Below are 19,921 nucleotides of genomic sequence, written 5' to 3' on the forward strand. Positions count from 1 at the left end.
GTCCTCTCCCACCAGTGCCTCTTGCTGACCCAGAAGAAATGGGGGAGGAAACTATTTCTGCATGGGATGGATGGGCAGGAGTGAGCTGTCTCAGTCCACACAGCAGGACACTTGACACCCAGCACCAGAAGGCAAGGCCTGACTGACTCCTGCAAGCTCTGGAAGTCCCAGAACAGACTTAACCTTTTGCCCACTCCTCCCTCAAGGCCGTCACTTCTACGGCCTTCAGAAGGGAGTGTCAGGACAGCCTTGAGACAATGTTCCTTTGGGTCAGGGGTTGGGAGGACTGTCTGCTCCCCAGCAGGGCACATGGAAGGAGTTAGTTGAAACTTCCAGACATGCATAGGTCTGATCCCGACTGCTTACTCTAGCAGGTAGGGTGAGGACAGACGGAGGCCAGTTCAGAGACATGTAGGCCATTACAGTGGCCAAACAGCCCTCCCAACCACCCAGCTGGCTCTCGTCAGGTCATCCCTCAGGCAGCAGGGAGAATGCCGCCACTTCATCAATTCCAAGCACAACTCGGACTCACTCACCTTAGGCAGGCACATATTGAGCACCTGCTGTTTCCAGCAGAGTTATTGGCACTAGAGACGGAGCAAAAAGCAAGACAAAACAGCACTCCATGTGCCTGACCCAAAGGACTTCTGCTCTAGAAAGGACCAGACAATAACAGGCCATCAAGATGGCTCTGTGGGTTAAGGTGCTTGCCACCAAGCCTGACTACCTGTCTTAAGTTACTTTTCTATTGATGTGACGAGACACCATGACCAATGCAACCTATAAAAGAAGCATTTAATTGAAGGCTCATAGCTCCAGAAGGTAGTAGAGAGTCCATGACCATTGTGGCAGGGAGCATGTAAGCAGGCACACAGGCATGGAGCTAGGGAAGGTATCTGGAGAACTTACACAAGGCACACACAGAGGGAGAGAGAGCAGGAGCTGCCTGGAAAGGACATGGGCTTTTGAAACCTCTAAGTCCCACCCCCCAAGTGACACACCTCCTCCAACAAGGCCACACCTCCTAGTCCTTTTCAAACAGTTCCACCAACTGGAGCCCAAGTGTTTAAACATATGAGCCTGTGGGGGCCGTTCTCATTCAGACCTCCTGAGTTCGGTCCCTGGGATCCACACAGGCACACAAAGTAATAAATAAAATATAATGTTAAAAGATTAAAGGGCCAGGCAGCAGTGGCACACGCTTTTAATCCTAGCATTTGGAGGCAGAGCCAGGCAGATCTCTGTGAGTTCAAGGCCAGCCTGGTCTACAGAGCGAGTTCCAGGACAGGCACCAAAACTACAGAGAGAAGAAAAAAAAAGGTGAAATGAAGCGGGCTGGAAGTGCAAGTAAATGGTATAGCCCTGTCTACAATTCTACAGTGAGGGTTAGGAAGGGCTAGGGGCACGGATCCGTGGCAGTGTACATGCCTTGAAACCCTACCCCACCTACTGGTAAGGGTCTGGGTGTGTGACTCAGTGGTAGAGCTTGTAGGTTTGCTTGTGGGAGACCTTGCACCTAACCATAGTAGTATACACATAGTAACCTCCTGAGGTGCTTGGCATAAAACCAGCCACAAAATTCCATTCCCAGTGGTTATTATTATTACCATTGTTATTGTTCCCCTGAGTGTACTTTGGTGTGCAGTCAAGCTTCCCTGAGACACCATTGTTTTAATGGGAAGATGATGGGTAGGCACATGACCTGTCCTCACCCTGTGCTAGGTGCTGGTAGCCCCTGTCTGGGACCCAGGTAAGGCCACAATCCTTGAGGCTAGAGCCAAGCTGAGCTAGGAGAGCAGGAGGGCAGTTAGTTCCCTGGGGGGTCTCGAGGCTAAAATACTAGCACAGCCCTGGGCTTTAATGTCATGCCCAGACTTGGCTGGGGGCGGGTTTGCCCATGCGCGATGGATAATGACTGTGTTTCTTGTCTTGTCTCTTTCCATGCCTGCTGTTTAAACTGTATATTGGCGCAACGCCGTCTGAAAAACTCATCCAATCAAAATGCACTATGAAATCCATTTGTTCACCCATGACGTGGTCTGTGTGTCCATACACCAATGACTTACCTCCCAACCCACCGCCACCGCCACTGCCACCCCACTCCCCGCCCGGGAACCGAAACCCATTGGTTTTTTGGCACTGGTTACAAATCCACCTAAAAAATTAAATTAAAACAAAAACGCTGAATCGCCTCCCCAACTGCCCCCGCCCGCCCGCTCCCCCTCCATCTTCAACATCTGCATCTAGAATCCGGTTGGTGTTACCTCTTTCTGAAGTGTAAATGCCTTACATTAACTGTGACTGCACTGCATGCCCCGCCCACCCCGCCTCTGTCCGTCTCCGTCCTCTCTGCCTCGCCTTTCCTAGAGCTCCCTTTGGGTGGTTTTATTGGACTCTGGATCCATCGGAGCTTCAGCTCCAAAGGGTTTGTGTCCTTGGCAAGAAAGGAATGTTCTCCCTCCTCTAGGACCTCAGGGTGTGACCAGATTCTCCATCCACTCACATCCATCCCTAACGCTCCTAACATCCCAGAGCTGGCATAGTGGTGGAACAAAGCTGTGATCTCAGTGTTCAGAAGGTTAAGGCTAGCAGATTGAAGTTCCAGTCCAGCTAGAGCTACAGTAACTCTGTCCCAGATTAAAAAAAAGGAAAAAGAGTGAAATCAGCAAAGACATCTGATATTAACCTAGAGGTCCCACGAGTGCGTGTGCTCTCCCATACACACGGCCCAGTTTGTACACCACGTCTGCTCCCACCACATTTCTTGCCCCTTTACAGTCCTTGGTAGCCATGATTCCCCATCCCTGCCCTGCTCACCTCCGTGGAGACGCACTGAAGGGCCTCCAGTGGTGTGCCCACAGTAAACACATTCATCCACTAGACACAAATGGGGCCCTGTTAGGTGCCACTAATAAAGGGTCAGGTTGTAGCCCCCATTGCCACCCTGCTTGGCAGACTTTGGTCCTTCAACCCCAGTTCTACTGGAAAGTGTAACTTCACTGCTGGAAGAAGAGGCAGCATTAGCAAGGCCTTCTGGGCCCCCAGCCCTGTGGGCAGGAGGAGTGTGCAGAGGTCAAGATCTGCACGTGAGAGGACTTGGGCACAGCAGAGAGAAAGGCTGGTTCAGAAAGATGAAGGGCGGGGCATCTAGGCTTCATCCTGAGCAGTAAATAGATCTGGGAGGGTCTGAATCAGGGGCACTTCTGGGACTGACTAGACAAGATTGTCAGGAAGCCCCAGGGGGAGGTGACAGAGAGGGAGGGGCCTCTGCAGGGCCTGGGAAAGGGCTGAGCTGGGTGTTTCTGGAAAACTAGAGATGGAAGTTAGGAGTGGGAGGAGACCAGGGTTATGGGGAGAACACCTCTAGCCAGTTGGAGTCTGAGGCGCCCTTCGGATGCCGCAGAAGAACCCCAGTTAGGGGCCTGGAGCCTGAGGGAAGGGCTCACATCCATGTGTAGTAAGGACTTGAAGTCTGGAGTGGTGCCCATGTCTTTCTACAAACCCAAGAGACACCTGCCCTTGAGCATGTCACTGGAAGAGAGCACAAGGACCAGGATGCCCCACATACCTGAGCCTGCATCCTCCGCTGCTGCTCAACCTGGAGCACAGGGTGGGGTCTGAGTAGAGAGAGGACTGACCCCTCCTGGGAGTTCCGTGTGCTGACAGGACTCCATACAGACCCAGGAAGAGCTGGAGGAGCGGATGAGGCCTAAGACCCTGACTTCTGCAGTCCCTACCCCTCCTCCCTCGTGTGTGCATGCTTAGCAGCTGCTGGATTCCTGCTTCTTCTGCATGTGCCAGTGTGCCCCAGCCCCCAACTGCTCCTATGAACCCTGCCTCTGCATGGTCGGCCGAGCCCACATGTTATGACCCGCCCCACTGAAGGGATGGCTTGTTCTCTGGAGGGCTGAGGGAAAGGGCTGGGAATACTTTTTGGTCAGTTGTCCCATCCCTGTGGAGCTGGGTGGCCAGGCAGGACCAGGCATCAGGTCAGCTGGGCATGGTGGGTGACTTAGCTAGCTTTGCAGGCTTGTATGAGTCTTTTGGAACAGGCTGACAATGGTTGGGCCCAACAGTGTCCCAGTGCAGGAGCCCAAGGCTTGTTCTCCTTCCCAGAAACCCTAGGAGCAACTCTTTCACCTCAGAGGCCTCTTAACAGCCTCAGAAATTCTTCAAACTCCAGTCTCTGCCTCTCAGCTTCCAAGCCAGAGCTAGCTCAAGGCACAGGTCCACTAAAGGGAAGTCGGTTAAACATATAATTAATTCACTGCCCAAAGACAAAGCATAGTGATGCCCCCCGTAATCCTAGCACTTGGGAGTCTGAAGCAGGAGGATCTCAAATTCAAGACCAGCCTGGGTGATAGCACAACCCTCTTGCAGTAAACAAATGGTTCATTGTGCAAACAGACATGTGACAGACCAGAAGGATGCTGTTGTCAAAGCCTTTCATCATTAGATCTCATGCAGTCTTGCCTCCTGACCTGTATCCAGAACTCCTACAAATCCTTTGACTGGCGCACCAGAGACCCCTTGCCCTCCTGCCTCATGCCTGCTAGGAGTGACCACCTGGTCCCCAGGCAGAAAACTCAAATGCCCTGTGGCCAATTACCAGAGAGATTAGGAAACTGGAGAGCATGTAGCCAGACTCCAGGGTCAGCTGTGAGAGGCCTGGGGAGCCAAAAAGCCAGATTGGTGGGCAAAATCTGATTTTTTTTAAATTAGCAACTTTTTTATTTAAAAAAAAGAAAAACAACAACAACAGCCTTGGACGCAACAAGTTAGTTTCATTGGCTATATATATTGGTTCACTTCTCACCCTTCACCAACTCCCCTGAAGCGCCCTGGAGAGTCCTGGGCCTTGCCCACAGTTTCCAGCCAGCCTCTTCCCACTAAAACAGCCTGGGTGGGAGGCCGCAGAGGCAGCGACTAGACCTGGGTTTGGAGGACAGGAAGGGTCCACCTAGGGAAGTCCTGGGGCCAAGGATAGCTTCACCTCCCCACCCCCAGCACTGGCCCCTTGGTGGGCCCTGGGCTGATCAGAGCTCACTCGCCCCGGGAGCTGAGACCTTCCTGCTTCCCGCAGGCCTGGTCCCGAGACACCACCCAGCCCCAGAAGCTGAGAAGCCATCCCTGAGAGGGGGGAAAAGGGCCCCTAATGCATCTTCTCCGACTCAGCGGGCAGCGAGGACTCACCCTGCAGCCGAACAGCCCCAGCTCCCTCCCGTCCTCCCCATTCCCGCTCGCCAAGGGGGTAAGAAAAGATGCCCTTCCGCTTCTCCCCATTGGCTCCAGCCGCTGCACCTCTGGGCCGTGGGGTGAGGTCAGGGCGGGCAGGAGCGGGTGGGCAGCTCGGCAGGGCAGGGCAGGGCAGGGTGCCCGGTGAGTCCCAGGACAGATGCATTTCTGGCCCGAGCGTAACATGCCCTCGGAACCGCACTTGCCCCTAGGCCTGCGTGTGCTGGCGCCCTTCCCCCACCCGCCCGTGTCTGCTTCGTACTCTCGTGCTGGGTACTGCAACTTGACCCGCTCGCGTCCTACCGTCTCAGTGCATTTGGTTGTTGGGAGAAATAAAAACCATCTCGATTTTTTTCCTGATTGGATGATTCGGATGTATTATTTTCTTTTCCGTGCTCTTTTGTTATTTTCTCCCCAACCCTGTTCCTTCCTCCCCACCCCCACCCTTTCCCCACTTGTGAGTGGACCTGGCTGGGTGGGCTTAAGCTTTTGAGTTGACATCTCTTCCTCCCCCGTTCCCCCTCCCCCTCCCACTTTTTAAAGTTCCCCTCTGCTCTATTGCATTAACGGTGCTTTCTCTCCTCCCCCTCCTTATTTGGGGTGTGGCTTGCTTTTTTTCCTATTGGTTGGCTTCGTGTAGGGGCCTCTGTGAGTTTTGACTTCTCTAAACTCCGCAGGGGGGTGGATGGTCACCTCTCTTCCTCATCTCCTCAGAATAACTTCATCAACCTGAGCTTTCTCCGCCTCTTCCGTGCTGCCCGGCTCATCAAACTCCTCCGGCAGGGTTACACCATCCGCATTCTCCTCTGGACCTTCGTGCAGTCCTTCAAGGTGAGCCAAAGCCGCTGCTCCTGCTGCTGGTCCAGGCCAGAGCAGAACCCCTAGCTCTGGGCCAAGTGAGGAAACCAAGCTGAAAGAGGTTAATGCACGACCCTGTCGAACGTCTGTGCCCAGTGTCTGCACAACTCTGAGGGCCTCGTTCCAGACCCCAGCAGCCTGGGGCATGTGATCACCTGACCCAGTGTGGGCAGCTAGGGCAAGAGCTGCCTGGCACCCCTCCTCATTGCCTTCCTTCCCTCCAGGCCCTACCATATGTCTGTCTGCTGATCGCCATGCTCTTCTTCATCTATGCCATCATCGGGATGCAGGTGATCCCGCACCCTTGGGGTACCAGGGCTGCGGGAGGGGAGCATGCCTCAGAGGGAGCCAGGGCCCCTGAGGCTGCCCCAGTCACCATCCAACTCTCCAGGTTTTTGGCAACATCGGCATTGATGGAGAAGATGAGGACAGCGATGAGGATGAGTTCCAAATTACTGAGCACAATAACTTCCGGACCTTCTTCCAGGCGCTCATGCTGCTTTTCCGGTGAGGAGGTCGTGCTTCTTTCTGGGTTGGGTTTGAACCTGTCTTCATCCTGTGTGTTCATTACTCTTCTGACTGAAGACTGGTCCCTCTGACTCTTAGAGTTGGGGTGAACTTAAGTCTGCCCAGCTCTCCTTCTCTTCCCACTAGCACTGGGGACAAGGACCCTGGCAGGGTAGAAGCATAGAAGGAATATTCCTGCTGTTACCTAGTCAAAGCCTCCTGACCAGCTTTTGAGATGGGAGTACTTGTGAGACCCTGTTGTACGGATGTTAGAAATAAGAAATAATCTGTGTCCCACAAAAGAATACACTAACAAAACAAGACAGTTCTTTTTGTAAAAAGCATGCAATAAGACTAACAAGCATATCAAACGACCAAGGTCACACCTGTCTCATCCCTGACAGAGGTTGTGACTGTTCCACCCATTGGTGATAACTCTACTTCACAAGCTGGTGCAGAGGAGGCAAGGAAGCTTGAGAAAACATGAGCCCTTGCTGGGCTAACTGCCTTCCACAGAAAAACAAAACCCTTTCTCACAATTCCCCTCTCTTACACTCCTTCCTCAAACTTAGCCAACAGATATCGACCATTTGAAGTTTCTAGTAACAGTAAACCATTGTTATACCAAGTAATGGCTTAAGTGTGGTTCACAGCAAGCCCATCTTCCTATAGAAAGGTCCCTTCACCAACTGATGGACCTGGCCCAGCTAGGGTGTGAGGTTTTCACCCTAGATGGGAAGTGTTCTCTTGACCAGGAGTTTTGTCTCAACAGACATTTCCTGCTTTGTCTTAATTAGGGTTTGTATTGCTGGCTTGAAACACCAGGACCAAAAGCAAGCTGGGTGGAAAGGGTTTATTTGACTTACACTTCCCATCATAGGCCATCACTGAAGGAAGTCAGGGCAGGAACCTGGAGGCAAGAGCTGAGGAGACCAAGGAGGGGTGCTGCTTACTGGCTTGCTCTCTGTGGCTTGCTCAGCCTGCTTTCTTATAGAACCCAGGACCACCAGCCCAGGGGTGGTCCCACCCATAAAAGATTGGGCCCTCCCACATCAATTACTAATTAATAAAATGCCCTACATCTGGATATTATGAAGGCATTTTCTTAATTGAGGGTCCCTCCTCTCAGAGGACATTAGCTTGTGTCAAGTTGACATAAAACTATCCAGCACACTGCTATTTTATTATTCTCTCTGCTGAAATGATAACCCTAGGATAGTTTAGGAAACTGACCAAAGATCAGGGTCCCCAAAACACTTTTGCATATGTCTTTGGGTTTGCTTTGCTGAGACAAAATACCATGACCAAATAGCAAGTTGGGGAGGGAAGGGTTTATTTGGCTTACATTTCTATGTCACGGTTCATCACTGAAGGAAGTCAGGACAGGAACTCAAGGCAGGAGGAACCCAGAGGCAAGAGCTGATGCAGAGGCCTTGGAGGAGTGCTGCTTGTTTCTCATGGCTTACTCAGCCTGCTTTCTTATAGAACCCAGGACCACCAGCCCAGGGGTGGCACCACCCACAGTGGGCTGGGTCCTCCCCCTTTGATCACTAATTAAGAAAATGCCTTACAGCTGGATCTTATGGAGGCATTTTCTCAATGGAGGTTCCCTCCTTTGAGATAGCTGAAGTGTATGTGTCAGGTTGACTTAAGGCCAGCCAGCACAGGATATCTGGTCCCTGATAAGGATGGGACTGCTGAGAAGCACGAGGATATTTTTGGCTTTTAACCAAGAAAGAATCTGTTTACTTTGGGGTCTTTTCATTCTAAACCACCTAGACAGTTTCTACCTTCTGTTCTTATAACCACCTGAAGAAGTAACCCTAAATGATGTTGTGAATTTGTGGCAACAACCAGTCTGGCTCTGCCAGCAGAATTGGGGTATCAAGTGTGGTAGTTTTGAGTTACCCCTCTAGAGGAAAGGAAGCCTGACAGCTTCACGGAAGGAGATGTGAGGGAGGAGCAGAAGCAGGCGTTAGCCTAGGCAGGGAACCAGGAGAGCCAGAAGACATGTCCTGATCACGTCCCTTAAGATCTTTGGACGGGCTCACAAGAGCACCTGTCTCCTGGGCTCCTCCTCCATTTTCCTTTGGCCTTCATGGTCTGATTCAACAGTAATGAACTTAGGGTCTATTTTCAGGCAATATGATAGCTGTTGGGCTGGTTAGAATCAGTGTGTGTTCCCTCTCACATGGCTCTAGAGAGAGAAAGAGAAGAATTTTGAATTTTTAGTTTAAAAAAATAAAATAGGCTTATCTCTCTTGACTGCAAGTAGTCCTTCAGTGAGCCAAAGTCTGAAGCTTATCTGAGCAACTGAGCTGGACCTTAGCGCCAGCACTCAGGAGGCAAAGGCAAGTGGATCTCTGAGTTCCAGGACTGCCTGGTCTACAAAGTGAGTTCCAGGACAGCCAGGGCTACACAAAGAAACCTTGTCTTGAAAAACAAAACAAAACAAACAACAAAAAACTGGGCTGGAGAGATGTCTCAGTAGTTAAGAACACCAGCTGTTTTTCCAGAGGACCTGGGATCAGTTCCTGGCACCCGTATGGGACCTCACAACTGTCTGTAACTCCAGTTCCAGGGGATCTGACACCCTCACACAGACACACATGCAGGCAAAACACCAGTGCACATAAAATAAAATAAAGTAAAGTAAAAACAATAGATCATTTTAAACAACCAAAAGATCAGAGCAGCATTTGTTTACTTGTTTGTTTGTTTGTTTGAAACAGGATTTCATTATGCAGCTCTGCTGTCCTGGAACTCATTCTGTTAGACCAGGCTGGCCTCGAACTCACAGAGATCCACCTGCCTCTGCCTCCCGAGTGCTGGGATTAAAGGTGTGCACCACCATGCCCAGCACAAAGTCTGGGGAGTCCAACCCCTTGGACTTTTGAGGAAACACCAATCACTGGTGTTTTGTTACATGTTCTTGCTGGGAAGTTAAGACCATGCAGATGGGCAAAATCAATCACTTCCTTTGGTTTGGGTTTCTCCTGTCAAGCCCAGTTGAGAGTCTGGTCCTCAGGGGCCACGACTTGGGCCCCTCCAGTAGTGGCTCCATCTACTCGGGCACAAGTCTAAGGCTCACCACGACTTCACCCCATCCTCTGCGCTGCCTCCTCTCTGTAGGCTGGACACTCGTTAGAGGTCACCTAGTGGGTCTCCATGGCCTCCCTGAACAAGAGAACAGGGGACTCCCCATTGTTCTTTTTTTTTTCCTTGAGATCTATTTATTTATTATGTATACAACATTCTGCCTCCATATATGCCTGCAGGCTAGGAGAGGGCACCAGATCTCATTACAGATGATTGTGAGCCATCATGTGAGTGCTGGGAATTGAAATCAGGACCTCTGGAAGAGCAGTCAGTGCTCTCAACCTCTGAGCCATCTCCCCATTGTTACAGGACATTTTTAGAGAAGCCCCACAGTTGACCTTGGAGAGAAAGGAGGGAATACTGTCTTTTTAATCCCTCTGCCCACAGCAGTACAGGCCTCCAAGTATGGTTATTAAATACTCAGAAGGTCAGTTACAGCAGCCAGGTATTTTAACTACTGTGTTTGCCTAGACAAAAAACAAAACACTCTTACAAGAAACATGGATTGGACATACATGTTTGCCCTTTAACGCAGTCCTTGTGCTCATCAAGAGCGGGGTCAATAACACCATTCATTTAAACAGACATTTAACATCAATGTATTGAACCTAGACCCCAGAAATGATAATACCATATGCATAATCTCTAAGTCTCGTCTTTTACAAACTTTGAATGACTTCAGGCCTTCATAATGTGCATAGACTTCCTGGTTTTCTTTTTCAGTCTAGAAACATCCAGTCATTTTAATTTTCATGCATAAAACATTCCTTATTAAAGCTATTTCCATTTTTTTATCCTTCTAACATTTTCTTTTACTCATCAGTTTTCTTTCTTAACACCACAAGACCTAATATTAACATTGACAGAAATCTACCACCTGTTGTGAGAATTTTTTCTCTGCAGGTCCTAAAGTCCTAACAACAAACAGAAGTTTACCCTGGGGCCTTACTTACTGGGGCATGGCTGAGGGGTGCTGACAGGAGTGTGGTGACCTGAAGCCACACCAGAAAGTCTTCCCTCAGTATGGACAGTGGCTTCCCCACAGTCCAGCCCACTCTCTCCAGTCTTCCAGGAGGGCAGAACTGCACACAGCTGGCTGGGAGGAGGGGCTGGGTGCTTAGTGAGGGTCCAGTGACCCTGCCCACACCCTCCTCTTATGAAGGAACATCAGTAGTTAACAGGTCCAGCTGTGATGATCTTTTTAAAGGTTTATTTATTTAATTCTGTATGTGTACACATGCACATCAGAATGTGTCAGGGCCTCAGACCTATAGTTACTGTAAGCTGCCATGTGGGTACTGGGGACACTGGTGTCCTGTAAAACCAATCCCGTATTTTTTTTTTTAGTTATATTTTGAGGTTATAACATAATCACATCATTCCCCACTTCCCTTTCCTCCCTCCAAACCTCCCCCATACTCTTTTAAACGTATGGCCTCTTTTTTCATTAATTTTTCAGTAACGTCCATTTGTTCCTAAATACAGAAGTACAACCTGCTCTGTCTATACAATGTTACTTGTGTGTTTGCAGGCTGACCGTTTGATATTAGATAACCATTGCTGTGCTCTTCCCGAGGAAGACCATGTCTCCTGCTCAGCATTCCTTAGTTACCTGTAGTTCTCTGCACAGAGTAGAGACCTTGAGGGCTCCCTCCCACCTGGCCTGCACCACTGCGGTAGCCTGTCTGCTGTGGTTGTCCATCTCTGCAGCTGATCTTAGGAGGGCGGTAGTTGTTTGCCTTAGGGGAGAGTGCTATGCACCACCACACTCAAAGAAAGCCCAATCTAAACTACACACACAAGATAATGTAAAAAATAATAAAATTATGGGCCTGGTGGTACCCACCTTTAATACCAACACTTGGGAGGCAGAGGCAGGTGGATCTCTGTGAGTTCAAGGTCAGCCTGGTTTACATAGCAAGTTCCAGGACAGCCAGGGTACATAATCTTGAAAAATTAAAAATAAATAAATAAATAAATAATAACATTACCATGTAGACATTTAGACATTGATAACAAGATCTATAAGCTCCCAGGTAAGTCTTACAGAAAACACAAGACAGTCATATATTGTTTTATAGCTTGTACATCGGAGGTGACCAGCAGAGCCATGCTTCAGGCTTTGAATGACAGAGACATAGTAAAACATCATCAAACTGATGTTTGTAATGTCACCGAGCTAAGGAGGCCTTGTGAGAAAATGACACTGGAGTTACTGTCAAGTTTGGTTTCGTTTTAGTTTTTTGTTTGTTTTATTTTGATTTTTTGGTTGTTTTTTTTTTTTTTAAGCCAGCAGGTCCTCTCTATCCTCAGTTTGACCTGATTATTTTCCATTCCTGTCCTTATCTCAAGGCCCATCCCTAAGGAGGAAATTTCTTTTTCTTTTTTTTTTTTAATATTTATTTACTTGTGTGTGCATTGGTGTTTGTTTTGCCTGTGGAAGGGTGTTGGGTCCCCTGAAACTGTAGTTACAGACAGTTGTGAACTGCCATGTGGGTGCTGGGAATTGAACTTGGGTCCTCTGCCGGAGTAGTCAGTGCTCTTAACTGCTAAGCCATCTCTGCAGACCCAGGAAATTTCTTGAATCTAAACTGAGAGTCCCTTGGAGCCCCATGGGTACAACTCTTGTCCACTCTCACAAGTGTCCTGGGCAGCAGCTGTGATGTGCACTCTCCTGGGCCCTTCCCTGCACTGCTGAGAAACTGTCCATCCTCGGAGCCTTTCCAGCCCAGTTTCCCTGAGACCCTGGGAGCATCACAACATGGCAGGGGATGTGTTTTCCAGGGAAGAGTCTGAACACTCTCCCAGATGGGCTTGAAATTCAAGACAAGCCCCCAAATTGTTAGAAACAAAGAGTAACCTCCATGTTCCATGAAAGAACACACCAACAAAACAATTCATTTTGTAAAACGTACAGGCCAAAACCCAAGTCAGTCTAGCAAGCACACAGGACCAAGATGACTTCTGCCTTTATCCCTGATATAGGTTGTGACTGCATCTCATCCCATTGGTGGGAGCTTGAAGCCAGCCTGGTCTACAGAGTGAGTTCCAGGACAGTCAGGGCTACACAGAGAAACCCTGTCTCAAAAAACAAAACAAACAAAAAGTTGAGAGAGAGTGGAAAGCAGGGTGTGCTGGTTCGGATGCACACAGGAAGAGGCAAAAGGACTGGCAATGTGAGGCCAGCCTAGGCTACATAGTGTGGGGCCAGCCTAGGCTACACAGTGAGACCCTATGAGAGATACAGGTCCTGAGAAGGACATCTAAGCAAAAGATACAGCCAGTGCAAATGTCCTGAGGCAAGAACATGGTTGATATATATGCTTGAAGACAGGGAAGAGCCTGGCACGCCTGGGGAACAGCCCTGAGATGGGGCACCAAGGTGGACATGTGGAGTCACAGGGATCCGCAGATGGCCCCCACCTGCCCCCCCCACTCCCCTTCTCACCTTTCCCACACTTAGAAAGTGGTGTTGTGTGGGTGCAGTGCCTCCGCCGTGCGCACACATGTGGCTCAGAGGACAGCTTGTGGGGTCAATTCTTCCCTTTCACCCTGTGGGTCCCAGGGATCAAACCCTGGTGGCCAGGCCTTGGGACAAGAACCTGTCTGAGCTCGCTGAGCCCTTCCCATAGACTTTTAAGGAACAGCCAGGTCGAGCAGAGCCCTGTGAGCACTCGGGGGTTCCCGAGACTTGGGTCCATGACTGGCCAGCCCAGAGTTTCAGTCTGTACCCTCGTCGGAGGCAGTGGTGTCCATTTGGGGCCGGAGCCCAGCACACAGGCCACGGGTCACTGATGCTGCCTATCCTCAGGAGCGCCACAGGAGAAGCGTGGCACAACATCATGCTCTCCTGCCTCAGCGGGAAGCCATGTGATAAGAACTCTGGGATCCTCACAGCTGACTGTGGCAATGAGTTTGCATACTTCTACTTCGTCTCCTTCATCTTCCTTTGCTCATTTCTGGTGAGTGCACACATGGAGGCCATGTCCTTCCTCAGGCCTGCCGTTGACCCCAGTACATGAGTCTGCACACATGGAGGCCATGTCCTCAGGCCTGCCGTTGACCCCAGTACATGAGTCTGCACACATGGAGGCCATGTCCTCAGGCCTGCCGTTGACCCCAGTACATGAGTCTGCACACATGGAGGCCATGTCCTCAGGCCTGCCGTTGACTGAGTACATGAATCTCTGTAGACTGTGACTGGGGTAGAAGAGTTGCTTCCTCCCTGCTACTGACAAATTGTCTCCCACATGGTGACATCTGGATGGTGGCTGTGGTTCTATGCACTGTAAAGGAACACCTTGGCTCCTCCACTCAGAGCGGACACTCCCTCCTGCAGAGGCCCAGGGCCTCCCCAGTTGGAACTGGACCCCAATGAAAACGTGAATTTAGCTCTGGTGGATGGATTTGGGCCATAGCAGGCTCTGGCTTTGGCCCCAGGCTCACATAGCACACCATGCCTCCACTGTGCCTCCCTCTCTCGGGCTTTGCCTCTGGGTGTGTCTGTCCATCTCTCTCCCCTTTGCCAGGCTTCCACTCTCACTGGCCTTTTGAGTGGGTATCTTTTGTGTCTGTGCCATTTGTGTGTGCGCCCGTTTTTCCCCTTGGCTCTGTGTGTCCCTTGCTCCTCCCCATGGCCTCTACTCCCATTGGCTCCCTTGGCCCCCAGATGCTGAATCTCTTCGTTGCTGTCATAATGGACAACTTCGAGTACCTCACCCGAGATTCCTCCATCCTGGGCCCCCACCACCTGGATGAGTACGTGCGTGTCTGGGCCGAGTACGACCCTGCTGCCTGGTAAGGAGGGTCACAAATCTTCTGGCTGTGTTGTTAACCTCCTGAAACTGGGACAGGGACCAAGTCAGGTCTCGGGTGTGGGACATCAGAACCTCAGGAGTGAGGAGTCCAGGGTGGGAATCATGACTTTCACACTACCTCAGGCTGAGTGCATGCCACCCCTTATCTATGCCCCAGCCTTTCTAGATGAAGGTGGTCAACTATGGGGATTTTCAAGGTTCCCTGACCTCCACAACTCTTCTGGTCTCTTACGGTGAGGCCTCCAGGTGATAACCTACATTAAGAACCTCTGACCTCCATTCACCTGGGAGTGTAGAGGCAACCCTGGCCCACCTTGGCACATGCCCCAGGTTAGAGTTGCAGCATTCAGTTCAAAATTTAAAGTAGGCTGGACACTGTGGCACATGTGGGTAATCCCAACACTCAAAAGGCTTAAGCAGGAGAATCAGGAGTGCGGGGGCCAGCCTGGGCTACAATTGACCTTGTTTCAAAAACAAAATAAGCCACACCTTTAATACCAGTAAACAGGAGGCAGAGGCAGAGGCAGGTGGATCTCAAGGCCAGCCTGGTCTATAGAAAGAGTCTCAGGACAGCCAGGGCTATTACACAGAGAAATCCTGTTTCAAAAAACCAAAAACAAATAAGCAAAATCCAAATGATGATGATGATGATGATGGTGATAAAGCTTACAAAAGAGCCAAACATGGTGGTGCACACTATAATCCCATCTTTTTGGAGGCTGAGGCAGGAGGACCAGGAGTTCGAGGTCTCTTACCCTACTTCAAATACAGTTTTAAGGTTAGCAAGTGACTCAGTGTGTAAAGGCACTGCTGCCTAGTCTGACTGAGTTCAATCCCCAGGATATACCCATAGAGTGAAAAGCAACTCCCACAAGTTATTCCCTCACCTACACACACACACACACACACACACACACACACACACACACACACACACAGGCTGGGGGACAGATCAGTGACTAAGACCAAGTGCTGCTCTTGCAAAGGACCTGGGTTCAGATCTCAGCCTGGTCTGTATATTGAGTTTCAGGACAGTCAAGGTCAATAAGTGTGACCCTGTCTCAAAAAAAAAAAAAAAAAAAAAAAAAGCCAGAAGGTGAATAAATAAACCTTTTTTAAACTAAAAATTAAAAAGTAGGACTGGAGAGATGCTCAGTGGTCAAGGGCACTAGTTGCCCTTGCAAAGGACTCAGGTTCAGTCCCAGAACCCTACGTGGCGGCTCACAACTGTCTGTGACTCCAGCTCCAGGGGATTTTATGCCTCTTCTGGCTTCTGTGGACACCACACACAGGTACATAAGTAAATAATAAATATTGTTTATTAAAATAAAAACTGTCAAGGTCTAAGAATGTGGCTCTTGCCTAGCATATTTGAAGCCCTTAGTTCCATCTCCAGCACCTTGAAAAATAAATTAAAAACTTAGAGAAGATCACATAGCAAAGTGGGGAGGCAGGTGCATCCTACTGATGATAGCAAGGCTGAGTATCTCTGTTGCACAGAGACACCCCCCCACAGCACACCCTCTGCTGGCAAACAGGACATCACAGGGCATCTTAGACTAAATGGAGTGTCCCGAGGCACCTCTGGGGCAGCAGAACAAGGATTCTAGTTCCTTCTGGACCCAGGACTGAAGGAGTACCACTGGGGGCTCTTAGTAATCTGTGCTCTGCTTCTTCCAGCCTCAGCCCTGAAAAAACAGGCCCACAAGCAAATGCAGAGAGCAGTCTGTCTCCCCCATGACTGCAGCCCCAGACAAGCCCTCCTTGAGTCGGAGAGGCTGGGGCAAGGCGTGTGACTGGGACTGGTTTGGGTCCTTTTAACTCTTCCTTTTTGATTTTAGGTCACTGCACTGGGATGCTGCCCCTTCCACTAGGCCACATACCCACCCACACCAGTGTAGCCCATGTAGGTGGCAAAGGAGGCAGATGCAAAGGACTCCCGGGTGGAGAGGCCACAGCCTAGAACCTGCAGCACCCCATCAGTCTCCCCTGAGGGCGGGGGTGCACAAGTGTCTCGAATGTGTCAGACCATTTACTTGTCCCAGAATCTCACTCCTTCAAGTCAGAAGGCCTCGGCCTCACCATCCCAGTCCCACTGTGTGCTTGGGGAGCCTTTTCATGGTGACCAACCCAGGACCTCCACTAACCCTCTCTTCTCCTTTCAGCGGCCGCATTCACTATAAGGACATGTACAGTTTATTGCGAGTAATATCGCCCCCTCTCGGCTTAGGCAAGAAATGTCCTCATAGGGTTGCTTGCAAGGTTTGATTTCCACTAAAACCTGCTAGCATCGATTGAATGAGTGTGGCTTGGGGTCTTCCATATATATATTTCATATATATATATTTCTCAAAAACAGAGCCATCTCTCTCTTGCATTACACTAGCAAACTGTTAGCCTCCAGAATGCGGCCATGCAGACTCCACGAAGCATGGGACATACCTCTGTTCCCTCCGAACATCTGCGCTTGCTCGTAGCTGAAGCTGCCCATCCCGTGGTCTCAACGACACCCCCAAATCAGATGCATCCCTTGGGGGAGTTGTAATTTTGCATTCCCTACCCCCACTCTCTCCTCCACCACTCCCTGCCTCCTGAAGCCTCCAGCCCCACTTCCCTCCCCCATGCCCTGCCCCAGCTCCTCTTCCTCACCCAGGCCCCTCAGAGAGCAGCATCAGCCAAGCCAGAGTACTCAGCCCCTCCAACGGTAAAGCCTCCAGCTCCGCACCACCTGAGCCAGCCTGGAGCCAAGTGGAGTCTGACTGTTTCTTTTCTCTCTCTCTCTGCCTGCTTGTAAGCAGTGATATCATCATTTTTAATTACCTTTTCTTCCATTTTTTCTCCTCTTTTCCATTTATTTGAAATATCTATTTTATCGTTCTCTGCCTCTTTCTCTATTTTTTCGGCTCGTGTGGTTTTTTTGGTTTTTGGTTTTTTTGGTTTTTTTTTTTTCTTCTTTTTTTTCTGTTTCTTCTCCACCTCTCCCCCACCCTTTTGTTCTCTGCCCACCCACCCTCCTGTTTTTTTGTTTTTGGTACTGCCAGGGGTCGCATGCCTTACCCGGACATGTATCAGATGCTGAGACACATGTCCCCACCCCTGGGTCTGGGGAAGAAGTGCCCGGCCAGAGTGGCTTACAAGGTAGTCTATCTTTGCCAACACCGATGTCCCAGAGCTGGGGACTTTTCGGTGGTGACCACAACACCCAGCAAGTCTTCTGCCGACATCCTCTTCTTTTTTCTTTTTTTCTTTTCTCGAGTCATGAGCATCCCTGGACTCTCAGCAGCGCACTGTGTCCTTTCTGATGAGTGTCTAAGTGTTTTGAGACTCCATTATGGCCAACAAGCCACGGGGAGGGGGAGGGAGCGCTCCAGTCCCCTAGCACCCATATGACCCACCCTGGGGAGCCAAATTGTACCCCTCTGCCCATCCAGAAACACATAGCCCCAGGCCCAGGGCAGACTGTTTTGTGCCTTGAGCCCTTAAACCCTGGCCTCTCCACACACATCTGAAGCTGACCTCTGACTTAGGGCCCGGGAGATCTGACACCTCCCACAGCTGAGTCCCCCCCATCCTCCCCTTGCCCTGGAGATGTCTCCCCAGCGCCTGAACCATGCCACCCATCTACCCAAGATGCCCCAACATGCCTCTCCACTCCATTGTTTCAGAGCAAGCAGGAGGGTTGCCGCTGCCCCACCCCGAACGTGGTGCACCAGTCAGGCCTTGCACGCTGCCTTGGAGGGATCTGGGGGGGGGGGGGGTGTATGCCAGCTGAGGGAGTGAGGAGACTGCTGCTCCTCTAAACTTCTGTCCTGGAATCTCCCCCGGCCCTGGAGGACATCTGCTCCCTCAGTTCATCCTCAAGGTGGCCAGGGATGACCTTCAAACCCCATGCCCCAGAAGTGACTCCATATCCTGACCTTCCTGACCATCTTGGTTTCTCTGCATTCAGTACTGTTCCAAGCCTGTGTGGCTGCTCCTTATCCCTCTCAGATTTCAGTCTCTTCCCACAAGCATCCCTCCTGTCCCTCCCCAATCTGATGTCTGCATAAAGCCACCATGGCTCCCTAAGGCAGGCACCTTTGTGCACATTTAAGATAGCATTTTTTCCACAGACCACTTTGCTGGGAAACTGTGTTACAGAGAAGACACTTTCCCACTATGCAAGCAAAAGCTGTCGTCATATTTAACACAGTACAGTGCACACCTGCCCAGCTGTACACAGCGCCTCATCTATGTCTGTCTACTGCCTCCCTCCCTGCCCGACCCCAGCACCCCACTTTCTAGCTGTACCTAGTTTACTGTCTCCCTACTGTCCGTGAATCCCCAAGTGAAACCCAGATTTGCCCTTAACACCCTCTCGAGCCCATGGCACATCAAAGCCCAACATCCCCCCCCCTGCCCAAGCCACGGGGCAGGCAGAACCGCTGCCTAGAACACAGAATTCCTTCCCTGGGCCTCAGGAATGCCCCTTGTCCCTTCTCCCTGCTACTGCACAGACAGCCATGACCTGGCCAGCCCCAACAGTCACTTCCCACGGAGCTATGAATGAGTCTCGAGATTCCGTCTGCATGTGCCCGTTTGTGCCGCTCTGTGTAGGCCTCGCTGCATGTCCACAAGGGGCCTGCGTGGGGATGTGCCTGCCGCTTCTGAGGATGGAATGCTGCGGCCTGGTGCCCATCATCTGCCCATTCTGGGCCGAGCAGGGGGTGGGGGCGGGGAGCGGCGGCTGTGGCCGTGGACCCCCACCGTGAGGCTGCTGCACGCACACGCTGCTGACGTCCGCCTTCTGCTTTCTCTTTGGGTGGACGTGAAAGGGAGCCTTTGAGAAGAACTCTGGTGCAGGGCAAGAATCTGGGGCAACAGCTCTGGGCTCCTAGACCTCAGGCCCCGAGGGTGGGATTTAAAACAGAAAGAACACCTTGGGCTGGGAGTGGTGGCAGGCCCTGGCATCCCAGCTGCTCAGGAAGCCAAGGCAGGAGGATTGCCATGAGTTCCGAGGACAGTCAGTGCTATCAGCAAGATCCTGTCTTCAAAAGGGGGGATGGGGAGGCGAAGTGGAGTCAGCAGTGGGGAAAGCCCTGAATTCCTTTGTTGCTCCATGCTGGGGAGAGGGGGCGGGGGTCTGAGAAATTCTGTGCTGGCATAGGGGACCTCAGGGGAGTTGCCCCAGCTTTAGAGTTCTTCCTGGGGCTCCCTGGGCCGGGTGAGGTTGGCTTGCAAGATGCTGGTGGGGCCCAAGAATGACTGCCCTCACATGGGTTTTCTGTAGAGACTGCTGCGGATGGACCTGCCCGTGGCGGACGACAACACAGTACACTTCAATTCCACTCTCATGGCTCTCATCCGAACAGCCCTGGATATCAAGATTGCCAAGGGTAAGGCGAGCTGTAGACTTGGGGCCTGGA

The 19,921-nt window shown here is 50.9% G+C and overlaps 1 protein-coding gene across 17 annotated transcripts in view; it reads left to right on the plus strand.

Annotated features, from left to right (window-relative positions):
* Cacna1a (calcium voltage-gated channel subunit alpha1 A) overlaps window positions 1-19,921 on the plus strand; it is a 300,508-nt gene that overhangs the window by 260,106 nt on the left and 20,481 nt on the right. For 9 of the 17 annotated variants that reach the window (XM_036186919.1, XM_036186917.1, XM_036186901.1 and 6 more), the window contains 8 exons: window positions 2,248-2,253; window positions 5,950-6,066; window positions 6,318-6,383; window positions 6,485-6,600; window positions 13,511-13,661; window positions 14,369-14,496; window positions 16,682-16,778; window positions 19,786-19,891. In XM_036186919.1, coding sequence (XP_036042812.1) covers window positions 2,248-2,253; window positions 5,950-6,066; window positions 6,318-6,383; window positions 6,485-6,600; window positions 13,511-13,661; window positions 14,369-14,496; window positions 16,682-16,778; window positions 19,786-19,891 — 787 coding nt within the window. Of the gene's footprint in view, window positions 1-2,247; window positions 2,254-5,949; window positions 6,067-6,317; window positions 6,384-6,484; window positions 6,601-13,510; window positions 13,662-14,368; window positions 14,497-16,681; window positions 16,779-17,557; window positions 17,655-19,785; window positions 19,892-19,921 lie in introns of all 17 variants that reach the window. The other 8 variants (XM_036186915.1, XM_036186902.1, XM_036186910.1 and 5 more) reach the window with 3 other exon arrangements.

This window comes from Onychomys torridus, chromosome 5 (genome assembly GCF_903995425.1).
Source record: "Onychomys torridus chromosome 5, mOncTor1.1, whole genome shotgun sequence".
In the NCBI taxonomy this organism is placed as follows: Eukaryota; Metazoa; Chordata; class Mammalia; order Rodentia; family Cricetidae; genus Onychomys; species Onychomys torridus.